Source organism: Molothrus ater, chromosome 4 (genome assembly GCF_012460135.2).
Source record: "Molothrus ater isolate BHLD 08-10-18 breed brown headed cowbird chromosome 4, BPBGC_Mater_1.1, whole genome shotgun sequence".
Classification (NCBI taxonomy): domain Eukaryota; kingdom Metazoa; phylum Chordata; class Aves; order Passeriformes; family Icteridae; genus Molothrus; species Molothrus ater.
The window spans coordinates 7,922,462-7,943,928 of record NC_050481.2 but is presented as its reverse complement, the minus strand read 5'-3'; the positions used below and the strand labels follow the sequence as shown (position 1 = coordinate 7,943,928).

Genomic DNA, 21,467 nt, shown 5'->3' with positions numbered 1-21,467 from the left:
TTAATTAATGCACAGAATTCACTTCTTATAGTTGCATCGAAATAAATAAGAAAAGTGAAAGCATATATTTGTGACAAGGGATATTAACTACTTTGAGCTTATTAACTGAGGCAAGCAGCAGTACAGCCCTAATGCTGTGGGAATTATTACTGTAACACAATTTCTGCAGAACAGCTCACAGTCAAATCCAAGGTTTATTTCTGCTACAAATGCCCAATTATTTGAGCTGACATTTGCTCTGGAGCACAGCCTAGAAGAGCAGTGCGTGCCTAGCAGGCCTGGACTCCCCTTCACCCAAAACTGGATTACCTGTCGGTTTGGAGGAATGGTGGGACTACATTTGGCAGCTGTAATATGTGGCAGCACTTTTGGAGGAACAAGAAAGCCAGCTCTACTGTAGACTGGAGAATCAGAGCTGTGACACCACAGCACTCGGAGCAGTTTCACTGCCAAAGGGACACATCCAATTTGTTGGGTTTGATCTCCAGGCATGGAGATCTGTGCTGTTGCAGCTATGCCGGTAACGATATCAAATTATAGCTCATTTTAACCTGACTTTTATGAGCCTACATAAACATCCAGACTTGAAAAAAAAAAAACAAAACAAACCCAAACTAATAGAAAGCATGATGGTTTCTAATTAATTACAGATAAAGTCAAGTTATATCATGACTGAGATTTTAGGATGTAAACAGAAGTCGAAATATTGCCACAGATGAAGTTGCAACTAGGGTAGCCTGGGGGTCATTCACATATGCTGCAGCTCATCTTGATTTAAATCTTATATCTTATTTAATTTTTTCTTGCCTACATCCAGCTTAAAATAGTTGAGTAGTAAAAAATGCTAAATATATGTAAATCAGAGGTGAGATTAATACTTTCCCCCACAAAAAGATACTACAGTGCAGATCTAGAATGTTTCACATAGGAACAATATAAATGCTATGACAAAAGAGAAAGGTATTTTCTCATGATTTACAAGCTACATCAGTGGGATTCCCTGGGAGAGACTCTAGTCCTGAACTACAATTGTAAGGAACAGTTACAGAAAGTCCTTACAGGTTTGCAAAAAGCTTATCAAGTTATATTAGTTCTCTAGGGTAGATCTTCTCTTTCATAAGTGGCAGTAGAGGAGCCTGGAGGTAGAAAAGCAGTAACACAGGGAAAAGGACTACCAACCCAGTTCACTTGTATCACTTACAGATAGGATATTATTTTCCAGCATCTGTCAGTCAAAATGAAACTGGAAGCAAAGGACAAAGTCCAACTCCATTAACTCAATGCCTGTTACCTGTCCACAGGTGACAACTCTATTGAATAAACAGCAAATCCCATTTTAAGTCCCTGTAGTCGAATCCAATACCAAATTTAAGAGATATACATTATAAAAGGCACATACATGTCCCTTCCCTTCTTAAACAGAGAAGAAATTCAGATTTGATGCTTAAAACACTCCACACATGGCCATGAAGGAGCACAGTGAGGGGACAGAACCAACCTGTTGGCTCACAAAGGCTGAAAATTTAAACAAATAGATCAATAATTTTCTACCTGAAAAAATTACAAGTCCCCAAAACATAGAACTTTACTTTTGTAAGCAGTTCAAAGACAGTCTCAAGATTCAAATTATGCCTTTGATTTCCTTCTTACAGATAATGAACATCTATGCAGTCAGAACATAAGCTTGCACTTGCTTTAATCATGCTGGGTGCCAGCTACAGAGCAATCCAGTTAATTAAATACAGGTGTCAATGCAGCCATTCTTGATGTCTAAGAGCAACAACTATCAGCTGGACTCCAGCTGCTGCAGGAGAAAAACACACATCTCCCATAGGTCCTGTTATGACATCGAGCTCTGTCCAAAGGCTTAGCCTTTGTCTAAGGCTGTCTTAGATTATCTGGAACACATAAAATAGTACTCAAGCTCTTTATTTGGCAGTTAAATCACTCAGATTGTCCCAGTGACCTCCATATATCAGCTCAAGTGAGTAACGCCCAAGAATAAAAAGCTGACTCTGTATTCAAGAATGTACAACACTGGAACCCCAAATGATTCACCTTCAGCTGTGACACTGTAGAGTTTGGACTGCTACAAATCAATAACAAAAGCAGCAACAGAAAGCTGCAGTTATCACCACCCAAGAGATTAAATATGAGTAGCTCCCTCCCAAGTTACAGGCTCTACTGTCATTCTGGTTTATGCACGTAAGTAAAATATTATCAGAAAGATATTTCTGAAAGATTATTGACAGCGGTGCTATCACAGTCTATTCCATGTGTTGTCTGCCCTCAAAAAGCACACCAGAGCAAGGAATAGCTGTGCTGACTCATGTAACCAGTTAAAAAGCCAATAGCAAAATGCCCATCTTAAGTGCATGGCTCCCTTTCCCTAGTCTCTAATATATCAACAACAGATAAAGTCGATTTCAGGCACAAGAGAACAACAAAACCGATTTTACATCAAACCATTTCCCCAATTTGCTAACGAGAGCCAAAGAACAACACAGCAAGAAACTCATTCCTCAGTAAGATCTGCGCAAGGACTGAAGCAAAGCACTTACCGTGTCTTGGGATTTATCTTTGACATCATAGACTGTAAGTTTTATTTTAGTTTCCTCATAGATGGGGTATTCCGGTGGGAAGGTCACACCAGTCAGAAACAGTGGATCTTTTGTACCCTGTGCAACACGAGTAAACACTCAGTAAGGTAACAGCTGAGCAATGTGAAGGATGTCACTACGGAGGTACAGAAACCCAAAAGGTGTCAGCTGTCTACAGCAGAGAGATGGGAACAGCTCAGTTTTGTTACCCAATCAATGAGAAAAAACAAACAGCCTTGAAACTTTATCGGGAAAACTAAAAAAGAAAAACAAGCAAAACCCAAACAAAACTACAACTTCCTGGAAAGTTTTTTTTAACTGGAAAGGATATGAAGTGCTTCAGAGGCAGAGCCTGATATCACATTTTTAAACAGCTCAGCTAGTACCAGGTTCTGGAATACAACCTATAATAACCAAAAACCCTTTCTCACTCCCACAACACTTTTTGAAAGTACCAAAATTTCATCTTTATTTAAATGAACTAAGGATTTAACATGCACACACATACAAAAAAGAGCAATCTTCATTAAGCCACAATACTAAGTGTATAGAAATGCTACAGAGACTCTCAGTATTAGATTAAGGATACTGATTTTGTGGAGAGGGGATTGAAATACTCCTCTTTAGGCAGTACTGCTATAAAATAAAATTCCTGTGCTTTGAAACATTATGATTACACTTAAAAGCTGTACACAGAAGTAACTACATCATAGCTAAAGACGTACAATTAAATGAATAATACAAAATGTTGTTTATAATTTCTTAATGTTTAATTAGACCTAATTTCCAAAGATTACCAGGAGTGTATCCTTAAATTTTCCATTAAGTAATAAAAAAAAAAAAAAGGATTGTGCACGACAAAGGTAATTTATGTTATGGATTAACTTTCTGTGACCCTGCCTTCCCCTCCACCAAAGCTTGACTACAAAGCCAAGAACCTTGATAAAACAAATTCAGGAATTTATTGAAGTCTAGGACGTTGTATTAGGAAATGCATCAACTTCTATTTTAAAAAATACATAGTTATCTATTCATCTTTTGCACAACATCATTCCAGACAGTCTGCAATGAGACATCCTGATCAGATACAAGATATTTGAATGAAGCAGTTTCAGGATGGTTGAGGGCTGAAACCATAATAATTTAATTAGTAGTTGGTTGAAAGTAATCACACAAAGACCTCATGAAATATTCTCATTGTATTTAACAGTTAAAACAAGCCTCTGGTGAAATCATGAGTGTGTTTACAATGAGACTTTGCTGCTCTTAATGAATCTCCCCAGTAAGTTAAGCAAGTTACATCTACATTGCTCACCCTTCATTTTCGCTGTTTCTGACACCAATGCTTACAGGGCAAGGTGAGGACTAGCAAAGCAGCCCCACACAACTTTTGTTGTAATGTATGATGCAAATTACTAATTCTTTTATGTAAAGTCACAGACATTACATAGACATGTGTCTTTCCCAAACTATAGATCTAGGGTAATAGTTTTCAAATTGCAAAAGCATCAGCGCTTTAATGGAAAAAATAGAAGAAAAAACAAATAGGATAACAGACCACATAATACACCTATGCTTTTATGCATTTAAAAATACTTTGCAAACGCACTATACTCCTAAGTTTTACTTTGCATTGCCTTGTCCCTTCATGAGAGCAACTATTCCCTGTTTCTTTCTAAACCTGTGTCTGGAGAATTGGAATATTCTCCATGCCTCTACTTGGAACAACAGAGCTTTCATGAGAAGCCAAGTTAATTTCTGTTTATCCTGGTGGAATGCCAAGAACTACAGCACACTTCAGTATGCTTTACTAACTGCCAGAGTGCGCTTCGCTTACCTAAGACTATGCACTAACTTGTTTTAGTCCTAATTCACTTTCTAAGGAAGAAATGAGCAATCCAATAATCAGCATGTTCATTGAATAAGAAAGACTCTCACCTCCACGATTTCAGTGCTCGAATACCGCGTCGAAATGTGCTCGGCTGGATGCACCACTGAGACCTGGATAAACGTGTTCAGCTTCCGATCACGGGCAGCAGCCACTAGATCCTTGCATGCTGGAGACAGTGCAAAATAAAAATCAAAGACTCAAAAGCAAACTCCGGGCAAATGCTGTCACAGGCACAGGACAAAGCAGACCACGCTCCAGCTCCAGATTAAATCTCCAGAGACAAGTCAGTTTAACAGAGGAAGTCCCGTGGAAGTAACCTACAGAAATAGGAAGTCACATGCCACAGAACTGAGCTGAGATTTCGTTTCCACTAAAAATATTTGCAGCTTCTGCAAAGCTCCCTGCCAGAGGCTCATCAGCCCCAGCCCACAAGCGTGCATGCGCACACGCTGCAATAGTAAGTAATTTTACATAAGTACCCGTTTAATTTGCCCACAAAATCTCTTTTAGCAGCCTTATTGGATCTTCTCTTGTCTGACAATTTCCCCAGTTACACAACCTTTTCAAACACATTCTAAAACAGCTAATTGCTATCAGTGGTTAAGCTGGTTTATATGGTTTGTTACTACTTGTGAACTTAGAGCTATTGTCAGGTATAAATCTACATACCTAAAAGCAGGCAGCAACATAATCAATTCTTTTGTCAGCGACTGGTATATAAATGAGAATTGCATTCTGCCTATACAGCATCATTCTAAAAACTCATTCCACCTAAGAGAGAAATTCTGTTCTGTTTTAGTAATTCACTTTTATCCTGGAATCAGAGTCCCTTACCATGGGATCATTCTTTACACTAACACACCTTATGCCTTCAAAATGAAAGGGTGAAAGCACTGAAGAAAAAGAAGGAAGGAAGAAACAAATAAATGCATCATCAGCTGCTCCACAGTAGGGACACAGATTAATGAGCCACGCATGGGCTCAAAAGGAAAAACCACCCACCTTCTCTTCTTCCCCAAGAAATACACAGCAGGGAACACTGTGGTGGGATCTACCCAGTGCTTTCTGCAGGGCAGTAAACTACCCTGGGATCTCAGAAGCCTGAGGCAAGCAAAGACAAGACTAGGGCTTCAGAGAGGGTGATCGTCAAGCAAGAGCTGAGGGTATTTTCTATGAGCCTACATTGCCTACCAGGGGCTTCCTCAAGTGCAGCTGACCTTTAACTTTTCAAAAGGTGAGTCATATTATCCTCACAGCAAGCAAGCTTGGTCTGATGAGAAACCAATGCTAGAAAAGCTATGATACATACAAAAGGCCAACTCAGCTTGTTTTATACCTTTTTTTCCTTTGGGCTTGAACCTGCTGCTGGAGTAAATAAAAGGAAAACTAGCTGAAGCTTTTTTACCACTCTTATATTACAGTTAAAAGAGACAGGGAGACAATTAAATCTAACCTTCAGAGATTCAAGTTTTTGCTTTAGCCCAAATTGCCAATGAAATCTCCTGGTATATAGTTTCAAATTGACCACTGTTGTAATTTGGTGGAAAAAGTGGGATAAGCATAAAAGTTTGTGCATGATGAAGTCTTTACAAAAGAGCTGATGTAACAGTACCAGGCTCAAAGAGTGAGTTGCCAGCAAGTCTGTGCTGCTAAGACTCACTGCCTTATTAAAATGACTGAATACTAGCACTACTTGACATCATCTCAAAAATTACAGTAGACTTGGGGAAAAGCAGTTGTCAAAGCACAAAAGGTTCAGCAGACACCTTTTGACACTGTTTGACTCTGTCCTCTCTAAAGCTGATCACATAAGTAGCAGCAGATCACTGAGATTCCAAATATAGCCAGTTCCCCCCACAGAACCTGATCTCATGCCATCCTTCAACCCCTAAATATTGCACTCTATAATCATCTTTTTAGAATGTAGCACAGTTTCAGAGGAATGGCAAGAGAGCTCACGTTCACTACCAGAAGCTGGAACAGAAAGACAGTCAAATTTTTTACACCTACCACACAGGAAGGCTAGCCAGCTCACAATTCACTAGAACGCAACAAAAGTGAGAAAAACAAAGACACACAGACACTTAAAAACAAAATCAGACCCCCAAAAAACCTTATCAGTGACTCTTGGTCGGAGCTCTGAAGCTGAACTCTTGGAAAAAGTACTACAGCATGATGAATCGAGGCAAAACCCTCACAAATAATAGTTTGATCTAGTTGTGTCTTGTCTCAAATACATTATCTAGATGTGACTAAACCTTTTAGCTGCCAAGAGCACAGGCTTTTATCCTACTGAGAAACCATTAACAATAGGAAGAAGATTTGCACTAAGTGGTCACCACCTTGCTGCTATCTGAACATAGGAGGCAATTTATTTCTGTGGCAAGTACTGCAATCCAGTCATTAGATTATTTTTCCTGTAAAAAGGTGGCTTAGCAGCATGATCTTGATTTTCATTGGACAGAGCTGACAGAAAAATAACTCATCTGCATATCTCCAGTAGGGAGGATCAGCATAAAGCATCAGAACTCTTTGGGAAACACTGGTGCAAAAGGATCAATGAAATTAAATGAAACCTGCATCTACTTTGATGACAGCGTTATTTATCTCTACTGTGACACTGGACTACTGTTGTTCACAACTCTCCTTTCAGTCAGAGAGGATATTCAATAAAGTTATCCCAGTAAAGAACACACAAGTTGCCAGTTTGAGCCACAGTACATCACTTCCCTTCAAAACAGCCCAAATTAAAAGTTTAACAAAACAAAAGGACTACTTTTAAGCTGATGCCAAAGAATAAAAGCTTGTTATATCCTGTTCACAGCCTGGCGAGCTCCACAGCCCCATGCTGCATTACTGCCCTTTGAACAATTTTACTATCAGCGCTTCCAAAAACCTTAGGTCTTCAAAGCAACAAAGTGGACAAAGTGGAACATTACACAGTTAGGAAAGTATGCTATATATTTAAACAAGTTTGATAGGTATTATTAGCATGCCACTCAAACAGAAACTGATGGAAGCACAAGCAGGAAAGGCATTCTGAGGCTGTTTCCTTAACTGCAAACGTAACAGCGTCAGAGCAGGTAACAACATCCACACACTTTCCACCATACCCTACGCCCAAGCAGAGCACAGGTTACGTTATTTCTCAATACCTCAGCATGTCTGAATTAATTCTGGAAAAATTCACCAACAAAACACAGTGAAATGAAGCACCAGCTTGTACTTACATGCCAAAAGTATATGAATCTACTCATTGTGACTGTTGACTCAGTGCGTAAAAGCCTGAGTCATCCATTCCCCCGGTGACCAAACCTCTGCTGAGCCTATCAGCGTACAATGAATGTTTAAGGAAGAACTGCATTAAGAATAATTTATGCTTTAATATCAACAACGAAAAAAGTTCAGATAGCAGGAAGAAACAAATCTTCTAACTGATATTTCACTGTTTTCTGTGCTGCACTGACATGATGGCTGTGCTCTCTGCCCTTCTGTGTGTGTGCCTACATAAAGAAGTGAAAGACTGGCTACTGTTTCCTCATGGGACCTTGGAGGATTTTTTAAAAATGTAACTTGTATATTGGAAGAGAGTACAGAGAGAAAAACTAAAAAACCCTATTACTATATAACAGTAAGAAGAAAGGAAAGAAACAAAACCCAAAATAGAAATAGCCTGGAAATTCATCATCTACCTTCCCTGAAACTGTAACACTTCTGACCAGGCATTTTGCACTCTCTGCTCCAAGCACAAAGCCCACTGGAGCAAAAAAAAATTAGTCTGGCAGAGAAACAGAGAGATGCAGCATCACCCAGAAATGGAAAAGATCCAGTAGCTAGAACAAACAACACGGGCAGTGGGAATGAAAGACATTCCCAGCTCAGAGTTGTTTGGGAAATGAGCCAAGAAGGACACCAAAAATTTTGGAAATGGCATTGAAACTGAATAGTTTATTTTTGCTAGTGAGGAAAAATACAGTACATTGGTCAATGTCTTCTCATACTCTGGATTCACACAGTGTAGGTATTAGCCCATATGATAGTGTGCAAGGTAGCTCTTTCTTTAACCAGCGACAAACACAGTTTCCTCACAACTTCATTTCTTCCCACATTCCAAACCAAAACAGATTCCAGGGGGCTGGCTAGGAACAGGAATTAACAACATAGCCCTGTTGTCTCCAGGGTATGCTATTTTGTACACTGTCAAAACAACAGAAAATCAGTAGCAGCTGATGGCAAGGGGCATGGGAAAAGCCTGTGTCTCACATACACATATCTATGTGACAGTAATGTTCAAATTTTTACTCATTCATTGACAACGCAGAAGCATTATTACCCCAAAGCAACTTTAGTTTATAAATAATAACGTACAGTCTGTCTTGATAAACTAATAAGTAAGGTGTAGCTATTCCTTGGTGGGCAAAAGAACCTGTTAAAGCAGGGAATGCCAGACTTGGACCTGTGCTACCAGCAGAACACAGAACAGCATAGCATTTCCCACCCTGAGGGAGTGCTGAGGATGGTAGGAAAGTGTAAGAGAAGGAAGTGCACATCACCGCTGTTTCTGCCTCTGCTAGAAAGGAACACCTTCAGTCAGGCACATGCAAAAGCTTAGGAAAAATCAAATTTTGGAACACACAGGAAAGCTTTGGCCATACTTCTGAATTAAGAGTGCAAAAGCAACTGCAAGAGGGCTGAGAAGTGAACAGCAATGTGTTCTCTGTTTGCCAAACCATGCCTGAAAGCAAATGAAATGAACATTTGAGAATGGGCATTAGCACAGAACGGTGTCAAAGAGCACTCCTGCTAGTGCTCCATAACAAACCTCAGTAACTGGTTTATCATCAATACCACTAACTGGTTGTCCCATTCCTGCGCCAGCAGGAACGCTTCAGTTTGCTGATGGGGACAGAAAGAACAGAGAAGTTGCTCCCACAATTTGCAATGTGGACTCCCAGAATAATTCACCATGCAAGACTAAATGGATGTGGCCACAAAAATTACAATGTCCATGTTATCACAAAATGAGAGCACAGTTACACAGCCATGCAACAGGTATGCATTAGGAGGGACACTTTTTAATTGGAGTGACCAAAACAGATGCTCAGACTCAGGTGAACTCTAGAATGAAAAGAAACTCAGTGCAACAGAAAACTACATTGGAGCATATATACAAATAAATAAAGACCCATTGATTTTTACCTACGGACACATTCAAGATCACTGTTCCTGTCTCTGGGGGTGAGAGGCTTCTATAAAAACAATATATCTGTTCTCTGGAACATACAGCTGGTGGCCAAAGTAACCTAGTTATATTTTCAAGGAAAGGTACATATATAAAACAATTAGGATCCTTCAGGGATGTCTGTAAAAATCAGCAGGAAGAAAATTTCTACCAACAATCCAAGGAGAAAGATGACAGGGAAGTCTTACCAAACTAATAATAAAAAAAAAAAATAGAAATCTCTAAGACATCTCTGCAAGTACAGGTTTTGGGGGAATAAACCCCCACAAACACAAAACAATATTAACAGTACTAACCATAAATAATCCATCAGTATGCTGCCCAGAAAAACCTCAGTCATTAGCCACTTAATTTGCAGCTAAAAGAACATGATTATTTATGAGTCATTGAAGTAGGGTACACATGAATGCTGCTGGGGAGAAATGCTGTACGCTGATAAGTGATCATGCCCATGAGTTGAGATGCCAGCTGCACTCATCATCTTATTTGCAGACGAAGTGCTTAATCTGGTTAGAATTACCACGGTGCAAATCAGAGGTGATCTATTTCAGACTAGGGCCTGTGTGAGAGTGGGGAGTGCAGCTGCAAAGGAGGTTTGATCCCAGCTCAGGTGGTGGAGTCTGACTGCCAGACTGGGGCTTGGACTGGTCAGACAGACAAGTTTCCTTAGCAATGCAAAGGCTTAATTTGCAACTTTTTATCGCCCATTGCCAGCAATGGCATTTCGATTCTTCTGACGTGCTACAACAGGCCTAATTCCTCTTACAGCTTTGCTACTTAGCCTGGACAGCCCCAGACACTTAGGGGTTTAAGTATGATAGATGCACGAGGCTCAGGAAACAGGCTGACTGGATGAACACAGCTCACAGGCATCACATCTGCACAGCAGGATGGAAGGGGTGGTTACATGTGTTAAGCACCCATCCAGTGCTATTCACATTTGCTGTGCATTGAGCTGCTGCAGACTATCTGTTCCAGCACATCCACAATCTTCCTCCAGCTTTGTTTACACTTGTGGAGAACTGAATTCCATCATCTTCGGGCTCTAGGCTTCAGCTACACAACAGCAACATGAAGAGAACTTAGAGCTTGGCTTAGAAAAGCTCTTCAAGTAATGAAACAAACTGGTTTTGATCAAGATTTTTAAACTTCTGTCATTTTTGAAAATGTGTCTGAGAATACATATGCCTGTTTATCGCTTTCAAGTAATTGCAAAAACCTATTTTTTCCCAAAAAGACTGCATTTCCTTACTGAGCACGCTGTGACTCTAAGAGCACAGCAAACTTGCTCAGAGATGCAGTAGACTTGTGACAGAGCAAGGCAGATCTCTTGCTGTTTGCTTTAGATTATCAATTACCCTCTTTCCTTCTGTTCAAAACTATTCCACTCGAGGCACCACCTCCTAATGATATTTAGGCTCTTCTCTTCAGTTTTCTAGTGAGAGAAATTAAGAAAGAAGGGGGCAGGGGCTCGAAGCCTTACAAAAACTTGCTATACATTACTACTCCAAAATACATCCATATCAAAATAAATTTTGATACTGCTATTCCAAGGCTGCAATTTTTTTTGGTGTTGTTGGTATTTCAGAACACCACAAAAGGGTTTGAACCTTCATGGAAACAGAGCTAAATACCATTTTCTCCTTCACCTTCTCCTAATATTGTCATATCAAATATCTAATGACAAAGTAACCTTGCTGTGATTGCTCTCACAGATTTCTAGCTATCCAAAAAACAGAGTGGTTACAAGTTAAAGTACCAAATGAAGAACCAGAAGATCTGCAAGTGGTAAGCAGAATTCCATTTTTCTGTGAACTATTACCTTCTTTATACCATAAGCTTATACTGGTAATCACTTCATCTGAAATAAGATGATGAGTGCAGCTGGCATCTCAACAAAAATCAATAAGAACCTATAACAATTTATTTCAGATTTTATTTAAAAAATATATTCTTCTGTTTCCTAACATTTTACATCTCTTTGGAAATAAAATAATTGTAAAAACAAAAGTGCCAAGTCTCAAAGTTTTCAGTCTGCCACATCTGTTTTTATTACAGCTGTACACACACTGCTTCCTTTGACAGGAGCATTTTTTCACTGCTACACCAGTTGTCAAGTGTAGCATTACATGGGTTTGATCCTCAGCGTGCCGTACTGACTGACTGTAGAGACAGAATTCTTTCCTAATATGTAAAGAAAATCCAGCTGTTCCTTAGCCTGACTCCAAATCCACGCCACCATATGCATCTTCTCAAGACACTTTCATGCTTGATGAGGAAAGCAGCTCCCCTCACAAAACAAAGGAAGGCAGCCAAGCAACACAGTCCAGCAGCTAGAGCAGACCAGAAGGTTCAGGAAGAGCTCTAAACAAGCTGAAATCTTTCAGGTTGCTTCTCTGCTGCACACCTGCTGCTCTGAGCAGCTGTGAGGGAGTTACTCTGGCTTCTGGGTAGAAGCCCAGCCACAGGAGACCTGGAGTCCAGCTCCCAGGGGGAAGTGATCCCCCTGTAACCTGGACAAGCCACCCAAGCCAGCTGATGTTAACACTGACACAAGCACACCTGAGAAATGCAGCAGGTTTAGATGCTGCATTAAGCACTTGGTGCTAAATTCTCTGGAGACAGCTCTGTAAGTAATTGTCAGCAAATTGATGTGTGGCCACAGCCCTGATACCCACGAGTCTCTGCTGGTGAATAAAAACTATTAATTCCTTCTTGAAGTAAAAATGCTACATATTAAAGGTAATCAAATGAAGAGGCCAGGACAAGAAGCAGTAGGGAGCTCTATTAACAAGAGTAACTCACAAAATAAAAGACACACAATAATAAAAGCAAACTACAGGTCTACTGTCTTACTGAACAGCCTTAGAATTCATCTGTGTGAGAAGAGATGTGTTCCTTCCTTTCATTGTGCCAAGTAAGGGGACAAGAAGGCGATGCCGTTTCAACTTCATAGGATTCAAACAAAACCCCCAAAAATAAACTAATTAAAAACCCCCACCAAAACCACCTCCTTAACATATCTAAGGGAAGGCAGCAGCAATGTTTGAGCCCTGTAGTATTCTCCATATGTAGTACTCAAAAGAAGTAAAACGTGGCCTTTAAAAAATGTAGGTAGCGTATTATTTACCTATATGATTGTAATTTTTTTTTTTCATTTTAACCCCCACTCTGCTGGATTGCTAAATGTCAGGCTGATTCAGAGTTGGTTCTCACAGCATGGTGTCTGATGTCAAAAATGACCAGCGAGATAGCCTAAAAAGATGGTCTTTTACAGAAAACACAACACAAACCACTGACTAATCTCTCCAATATGCCAGAGGTGACCTTTTAGCAAAACAAAACCCACACATCTCAAAGGAAAGCAGACTAAAATGTACTTCAAAGACAAGGCAAAGAAGAGTAAGACACGCTTTTAATCAAAGGAGAAAATAGATTTCTGCAATCCGGAACAATCACTTTTACTCCAGTAAATGATTAAGTTTGCTGGTAGGAAAATGCTTGATAAATGTTAAATAAACTGCATTCAAGCTGTAGTTAAAAGGAGATGTTCTAACATAAGGAAGACTTGCTTGAAAAGATGGCAATTCTGGATTAATACCTAAATTAGAAGTCCAAATAAAAGACAGTGATTAACTCCTCAGAGGATTTTGAAGCAGTCATTCTGACCAATAATTTAGATTGCTTTAATCCTGCACAAGATAACAAAGTAGAACTCCTTCACAAGGAATTTTAGAAAATGTAATATGGGGTTTTTTTCCCATAAATGACAGAGTCCAGAAATAATAAGACCTCAGAGGTCAAGGATCGTGTCAGAGGACGAGCTTCAAGGAGTCCATCTCCCATGAACATCCTGCATTTGTTTACTTGTGTATTTTGAAGGAATAACCTTTACTCCTGAACTTCTCCAAAAAATGTACCTCAGCCATGAAAACTCTGGTGGTACAAACACTCTCCTAAAAAGTACAGGGTGAAAAACACCATAGTGACTGCAGCTGTTGTCATTGCCTAGATGTTATTTCAAAGTAACATTTTAAAAGCAGCGAATACATTTGTATATGTAGTTTCTTCAATATCAAAACCAAGATCATTTCCCCCCCAAGACACTGGCTCATAATTATTACTCTAAATTTTCAACTCTGCCATTTGTATTTTGAAGACTTTAAAGGGGAGACATTAATGATTTTTACAAAGGAATAAGACCCAAACCAGAAAATTTAATCCTAATACTATAAATACACTCCAATTTCCAGCAGAAGTTTCTTTAAGGGTGAACAATGGCTATTTACATGCAACAATAATATGTCTGAAACTGCTTTGGTTGTGATACATTGACACATGTAACGACATAGCTGACTTCTTCAGAGATAAAATCTTAAATTATTTTCACTCATTCGTACAAAGAAATAATAGTTTAGGATTAAGAGGACACAAAAAATGATAAAAACAACAGCAATCACCCAAAACCAACAACAACAACCAAAAAAAAACCCCCAAAAACTTTTATTTGTCTCTTCAGAGATAGCCCTTGGTAGATTAGAGATCTGAATCTTGAATTACCTAGGTATTGCAGCTCTTCATCTCAAAGCTGAAAACAGTTTTTAAAGCAGATTATTCACAATCCTACAAACAATCCTCAGTTTCTCAGGTATGAAGAATTCTCATCTTGAAGAAATGCTAAGACCAAATTCTTCTTAACTCATCATAATGAAACTTGACACGCCTTCAGTCTCTCAGAAATCAATCTTAAAAGCAAGACAATTCCAGATTGAAGTTTTAGCTTGTTTTGAACATAGGAACAAGACTGAAGTAAATTTTTAAAATGCTTCTTTATAACATAGCAGTTTTATATTTCACATAATAGGCAAAAACCACTCTAAAAATATGGCTGATAATAATAAAGTGTCCATAACTGGACTAGTAAATTTATTTGCCACACAGGTAAGGGTAAACACAATGAAGAAAAGCATTCTTAAGCATTTTGTTTGTTTTCAGCAAAGCACCTCAGGTCACGCTGCATCGCCTGTTGCGTGGGATTTTGTGCTGCTGCATTTAGGAGAATTTCAGTTTGCTCAGGGCCTGCAGAAGAACCTGATTCTTGAGTCAAATCTCACCAAAGGCCATGCATTTCAAAATTTCCAAAAATAAGTACATTTATAACTAATGTGTTCAAAAGGAGAGAATGACTTTAGTCTTCTATTAATTCAATGTTTTTCTATTTACGTAACTTCTCTTTCCACATATGAGGATTAAAAACAAGTCCACTGGGAAATGTTTTACAACATGAAAGTATTACCACAATTGTTTCTACAGGCACATTCAGAGATGTATTTAACAACTGCCACTTGAAACACAAAGGTTCAGCTAATGCAGCAAAGAGCCAAAGAAGTCAAGAGCTATCATGCCTTGAGTTATTAAAAATGTTTTCAGTTAATAAATTATTGGCCTAACAACAGAGAGTTGTTCCATTTCTGTTTAGCCATTACCATTCTGCACAAGAAGCACCAACTCTGTGACTACTAGAACCTCTAAATAATTTGCTTGCTTTTTGTCTTCCAAATAATCTCTACCAAACCTTTTGGAATTATGAGGCGACTTTACCTTCACAGAGAAAGATACACAAGGAATGAGATGGAAGGAATTCCCTGGGCAATTTTTCATTAAGTGCTCTACAGTCCGGGCTAAAGGTTAGAAAAGACCAACTGCAAAAAGCGACAGTAAAAAAAGTTGCAAGTCAACTCTGAACAAGCCAGAGATCCCCACGAGTGGGTTTTAAACAGAATGCTCAGACTCCATACACTGCTACTTGGCTTGGGAGGTATTTCAAGTCCCTGGGTATGTAAGCTTGGAGCTGTAAGAGGTCCCCACACACCTGCAGGCTGGCTCCAGGCACATCCCGGCTGTTTCAGCCCTGACAACGCGAGCAGCTCCAGGCCCAGCTCTGGCCCTGTCGGGATCTGAACACCACACACCTCTCTCCTGACAGGGCACAGCTGCTCGTCCACATTGTGCAGAAACATCACCTCTGATTTCCTTCACAGCACACCCAGCGGGGAGGCTGAAGGAGAAATGGGGCCAGCGCCTCTCCTCATTCAACAGAGCACTGGACCACAAAGGGGTCACACACCGAGGGGATCCGCGGGTTTCAGCATTCTGCCCACCTCTAACCTAACAGCTGCAAACCACCAAAAGCTGCCAACAAATACACAAGAGAGAGGAAGGCTTGAGAGTCTGCTTGTATCCACTCAAAGCTGTCCCACCTTGACTGCAAAATAAGGGAGGTTTTCATGTCAGCAGGCATAGAGGGCACAAAAGACAATTGTAATTTGGTATTTTACATATATATTTTTAGATTCCAGTACCACTGAACTCAGGTTGCTGTCCATGATCACTCCAGAACTGAGGTCCACCCCATTGGAAAAAGGGCCCTAATCACTTAATAGTCATCATCAGTTTATTTTGTCTTTGACCCAAATTCTTTCCTTTGCAGAGAAAATGCTAAGAATTTAAACTCAGGGTACAACTCCATTTCAATTTTATTCCTGGCCAACACCACTTCTGCAAATACAAGTTTACTACACATTTTTTACTTCAAGCTTTCATTTTGCAAACATTCCATGAATAACTGTTCCTTGAAAGAACACACACCAAAAAAAAAAAAAAAGATTTTGCACATATACAAATATTCATAAAAGTGAGCATCAGTAACATATTATCCAGGCCAACAGCATCCACAAAACTATTTTAACAATTGCTGACTCTATTCAGTCCTGACTCTTTCTGCCCAAAAAGAAAGGCTATTCAGGCTGCTCTTAAATCCTTCTTGGTGTCTTCAGTGTGCCCCACATGATGGTTTAATTAAGATGCAAGGGTGAAAGTTCCCTAGAACAGCTTGAGTCCACATAGAGAGCAACCAATTTAAATAGCCTAATTTCAACATAACTATAAGGGATTATTTAGAGAGCTTGAAGATTTTTTTAGATCACAAGCTAGCTATCAACAACAGTAAGGATCAACAGATACCTTACTGTCCATACACAGTACAGAATGTTGGAGGAGTTCACGTCAAACCAAACACTACCAGCTATAAGCAGCCTCCAAACTTTTTCTGCAAAGTTAAACCACAAATTCCAGGCACAGAGATTTTGGAATCAGCCTCAGGTTTAACAAGTCCAACCCCCCTGTCCAAGCAGGGTCAACCACAGCAGGCTGCATTCACTTGGGTGTTACAACATCCAAGGACAAAGACTTCAGAACCTCCTCCAAGCACTGTGCCAGTGGTTGACCACCCTCACAGTAAAAAAAAAAAAAACAACTATCCCTGTCCAGTAATTCCAAATAAAATTTATTTTTCATTTATGCCTAGAAAAAAAAAATCCCAGGACTGCGAGGTCCAATTAGGCAGCAGCAGAGAAAAGGAAGATGTCAGGCACTGAAGCACACAACCAGGGATACTAAAAATGGCTTACTTAGCCAACTTAGTGGTACACACAATTTCTTTTTTAAGTAGATATAAAATTTAAAACTTTAATGCTACCACACTTTGCATTTTGATGAAAAAAAGCACTGCTTCTAGCAGAAACAGTGTAGTTTTAAAAGATTTATGAAGCTGCGGAGAAGACCAAGGTCTATTGCTGAAAACGTTGTGCAAACACTGCACACCTTTTAAGCTTCCTGTGACAACAGCACAGTTAAGGAGTTAGGAAATAAAAAATCTCTTGCATTCTGAAGAGCTAAAATGTCAGCTTCCTGGGAGGCAGAGAAAGGTTGGAAGAAGGCAGCAGGACCAGGACTGCCATCCCAATCACAGCTGTGGGTAAGGAAGTCTTACAGATCCCTCTCTAACAAACAAACAGCTCATCCTTATTTGTCTCTCTGAGTACAAATATCTCATAAGGATCAACACAATATTCTCAATAAGGATCTAAATCCTTGTCTATCCTCTTCATTCAGACAAGTTCCCTGGATCCACGGAGAACTCAGTCACAGATTTACCATGTACCAGGTAAGCACAAAGCCACCCAGTCACTCCGGGGCTGTCCCTGTGGATGTGCTCTGATACAGCGGCACGGCGCGCTCAGGGCCACTCTCACTGGGAAGATGCTGGCAAGAACATCTCCTTCCATGGCAGAAAACTGCCAGGGAGGCCATGGCTCTCCCCTTGACAGCTCAGCCACTGCACTGCCACCCCTTCTCCCACTCACCCTCCTCAGGCACTCCAAGATGCTAAAGCCTGAAGGGGTGAAGGATGCACACACCTTTGTGTACGCCCAAACCGCAAGTCACATCTCCCGCTGAGATCTGCCACACCCACCTGGGAGCCATCCTAGGGAATCTGAAGAGCCTCATTTGAGAAAATCAGGTTCAAGTATTGAACTGGAAAGAGCAATAGACTGGCAAGGCAAATAGGAGAAAGTATGCACAGTAGGAGATATCTTTTTGGGCAAAAGCAGGAAGAGAAAAATAATGATGAAAAAACAGCAGCAGCATGTGCCAAAAATAACTTCTCTCTAATGCAATGATCTTTAATCCTACTTTCCTATGAACTAGTTTAAAAATACCCTTGTATTTAAAAATACAAGTTTGCCATTTCATCAGAATAACTGAGAAATTAATGTCACATTCCCCAGAACACCTAATAATTCAGAAGTCAAGCACGATGCTTGTGAAAATACTAAAGGACAAATTAAGGTGTCCACTAGTTCTTTTTTGGTGTTTTTTTAATACCTAAGTGAAAAAAAATTTACGAAACCTCAATTCTGAGAGCATTGCATTAAATCTCTGCCTATATCTATAAATTCTTTAGTAATTTCGGAGCCCTTTTCCATATATAACTTTCAATCAGCCTCACAAATTACCATTATATTACTGATAGCTATGAATGTTTTACATCAGAAACTAGAAATAGTTCAGGCAAAGCAGCATGGAATGAGGTAGATGAACCCATGCTAAGACTGAGCTCTTGTCATTAATCTGTTTCTAGCACTCTGCCTCACTGGGATACTGAACTGGAACCACTCTTCACAGAAAACATAACTATTTTCAGCACAGACACAGCCTTGCCTCTGAAATTTTGGAGAAAAGGAATTTTGCAAGCATGAGGCAGCAATTGCAAAGTCTGTGAGAAAAACATACCGTAGACACAAAAGCAGCATTTTCAATATCAAGAAAAATTCCTGATTTTACTAAGAACTCTACCAATTTTATTTATTTAAGGTTTGAAAAAGAAATGTCCTGTCTAGTCTTATCCTTCTTTTTTTTTCCATGGACTTATAAATGCAGCAGTTTTATAACTGACAAGATTTCAGCATTTGTATATCTCTGACAGAATTTAATCCTATTATCTGCTGCATCACTCAAGAGCTAAGATGATCAACCCCTGTCTCTCAGAATGGCTAAATTCCAAAAAACCCTTTCAACTGTTAAACAGCTTTTAAAATTCAGGCATATACAAACTCGTCTCTAAACAGATTAGCCACAGCTATTCAAAATTTATCTCTAGATAAGTGTTTATATCAAAACATCTGACAGTCATTGTGAGGATCTTTAGGCTATTAGATTTAAAAGTTTCCCTTAGTCACGGCCCTTATTTATACATATTTATATTTACAAGGTCATCAACCACTTTCTCCCAGTAGTTCAAATGCAACGTTTTTTTTCACAAAAGCTTCTGGAAACAGAAAATACTCCAATTTCATTGAGCAGAATGGAAGAAAACTGCCTGAAACTCAGTTTACACCTGGGTTTAATACTGATACTCAAAACATCCTCATGTTTCTTACTACTTGCCTCAGCCCATCAGCAGATTCCTGTAAATCCATCACACTGGAATATACTCAGACAGTAATGATTTGCTCCCTCATGCTGGTTCATCCTCTGCTCTGACCCACTTCAGAGCATATAAACATCCCTGCATTTAACAAGCCCACCATGGGGACTGACTAACTGCTACACAGCACCTTGTAAGGCAGAATTTTCATCTCTAACACCTACACAGAAATTGAATTTACACAAGTCAAAGCTGGTTAATGAAAACCATTAAGTATCAATGGATGCTGACAAGCTGGAAATATTTCTGCAACTACTTCTATTAGGAATTGCTTCTCACTGACACAGAAACAAAGTAGATAACAAAAATGAGTAATGCTACACAAGATGTAATGGGTTTTCAGCAACAAAAACAATTCATATTGATGGATTACATAGAATAGCTACATATATACGCGTATAACTCTCTATACAGATAATTTCATTAAGAACTCTATTTAACTGTAAAGTACACATTATTATATACAGAATTTTCAGTTTCTCTTCATATGCAAAAAGCACAGAGAACACTAACTGTTCACATATCATCCCAAGTTTCAGGCTGGGAATTTTTGAGTCCTTGCATAGTAAGCCCTACAATTAGTACAGATTAATATTTAAGGACTGTGACAGCATCCTGCTTCTCTAGCTGCAGTGCAAATGAAGACAATCCCTGCCTTAAAAGGGGCTGAAGGATAGATTTCTAGAATTACAGTGCCTACAGGTACAAATTTAAAAATCCAGCCTAATTCTCTAGGACTCAAACCCACCTAAGCAGGCAACCAACAAACAAGTATATGAGTTTTTGAAAGGATTCTGATTTTGAGCTTTTTGGGGATATGCGTCCATGCAACACCCACATCCCACCCCACAAACTCCATTTCCTGGATTTGCTTTTCCAACATGACCAAGTCTTAATGGTAGCATATAAACAGTTTTGGCCTTGTTTTTCTGACAGAGTACACAACATGCAAAACTCAGGAGTGATGCTTTAAAGAGGTACACAATGACGAAGGAGCAGCGGTTCAGAAAGCTGCCTATTTAAAAACCCCAAACAGTCACACTCACTGTGGCAAGGGCTATCACACAACACCACAAGCCTTCTTGAAAGCGAACAAAGTACTTTGGGAGGAGAGGTGGATAAAAAAAATTACGTGGCATCTTGGCAAACCCGTTCTCAAATCACTTTCCAGCAATGCTCACACAATGTCTGCACGTAACAAAGAAAGCTGACTGTGAGTGCAAGAGAATGCAGGAGAGCACGGCAAGAAAAGCCGACTCTCCTCAGGGGTCACTAACTCAGCATCGCCCATCCATTTGCTGGGTATGCATTATCCATCACCAAACACTGCCCAGAGAGGTGACAGCACGATGTCAAAGATGAGAGGCATTCACTACCTTAGAGCCTTTTGGAAAACTCTTTCACTTGCTGCTTCATCTGCACTGAAACCAACTGCAAGCTGGCTCGGAAGTGGAGGAAAGAAGAAACTCCTGCAGGAGCTACTGCAAAAACATTACAAGTCTTAGACAGTCTCAGACTGGGCTTGAATTGCTGTCTCTTTGGGAGGGTCCCTTCAGTCGAAAAGGACTCATCCTAGCAACACTGAGTTACTAACAATAAACTGCATTTAAGGCATCTTATGCTGCAGTGCAAAAGTCTCAAGGCAGACACAAGTCAAACAAGCAGCTCCCAGAGGAAAACAAGAGCATTCCTTCCAATCATGTGGTAGCTTTTCTGCATCCTGAATCTTTTCTGATCAATTTAAATTGTCTTTTTATTTACTATTTGTTATTGTGATGTAACAGTATCTAAGATAGATCAGTAAAACCAAGAGGGGGGAAAAAACAAACCTGACTAGCTGGTTTGGTGGAAGATGGAATTTGTGTGGGACCAGAACAAACTCAAGTAAAATTCAGAAAACTGTTA

At 39.6% G+C, this 21,467-nt stretch overlaps 1 protein-coding gene across 2 annotated transcripts in view; it reads right to left on the bottom strand.

Annotated features, from left to right (window-relative positions):
• The window catches only part of INPP4B (inositol polyphosphate-4-phosphatase type II B), a 286,348-nt gene that overhangs the window by 156,172 nt on the left and 108,709 nt on the right, over positions 1–21,467 (bottom strand). For both annotated transcript variants that reach the window (XM_036383013.1, XM_054514677.1), the window contains exons 4-5: positions 4,539–4,657; positions 2,562–2,678 (exon numbers count right to left, since the gene is read on the bottom strand). In XM_036383013.1, the coding sequence (XP_036238906.1) occupies positions 2,562–2,678; positions 4,539–4,657 (236 nt within the window). The remainder of the gene's footprint in view (positions 1–2,561; positions 2,679–4,538; positions 4,658–21,467) is intronic.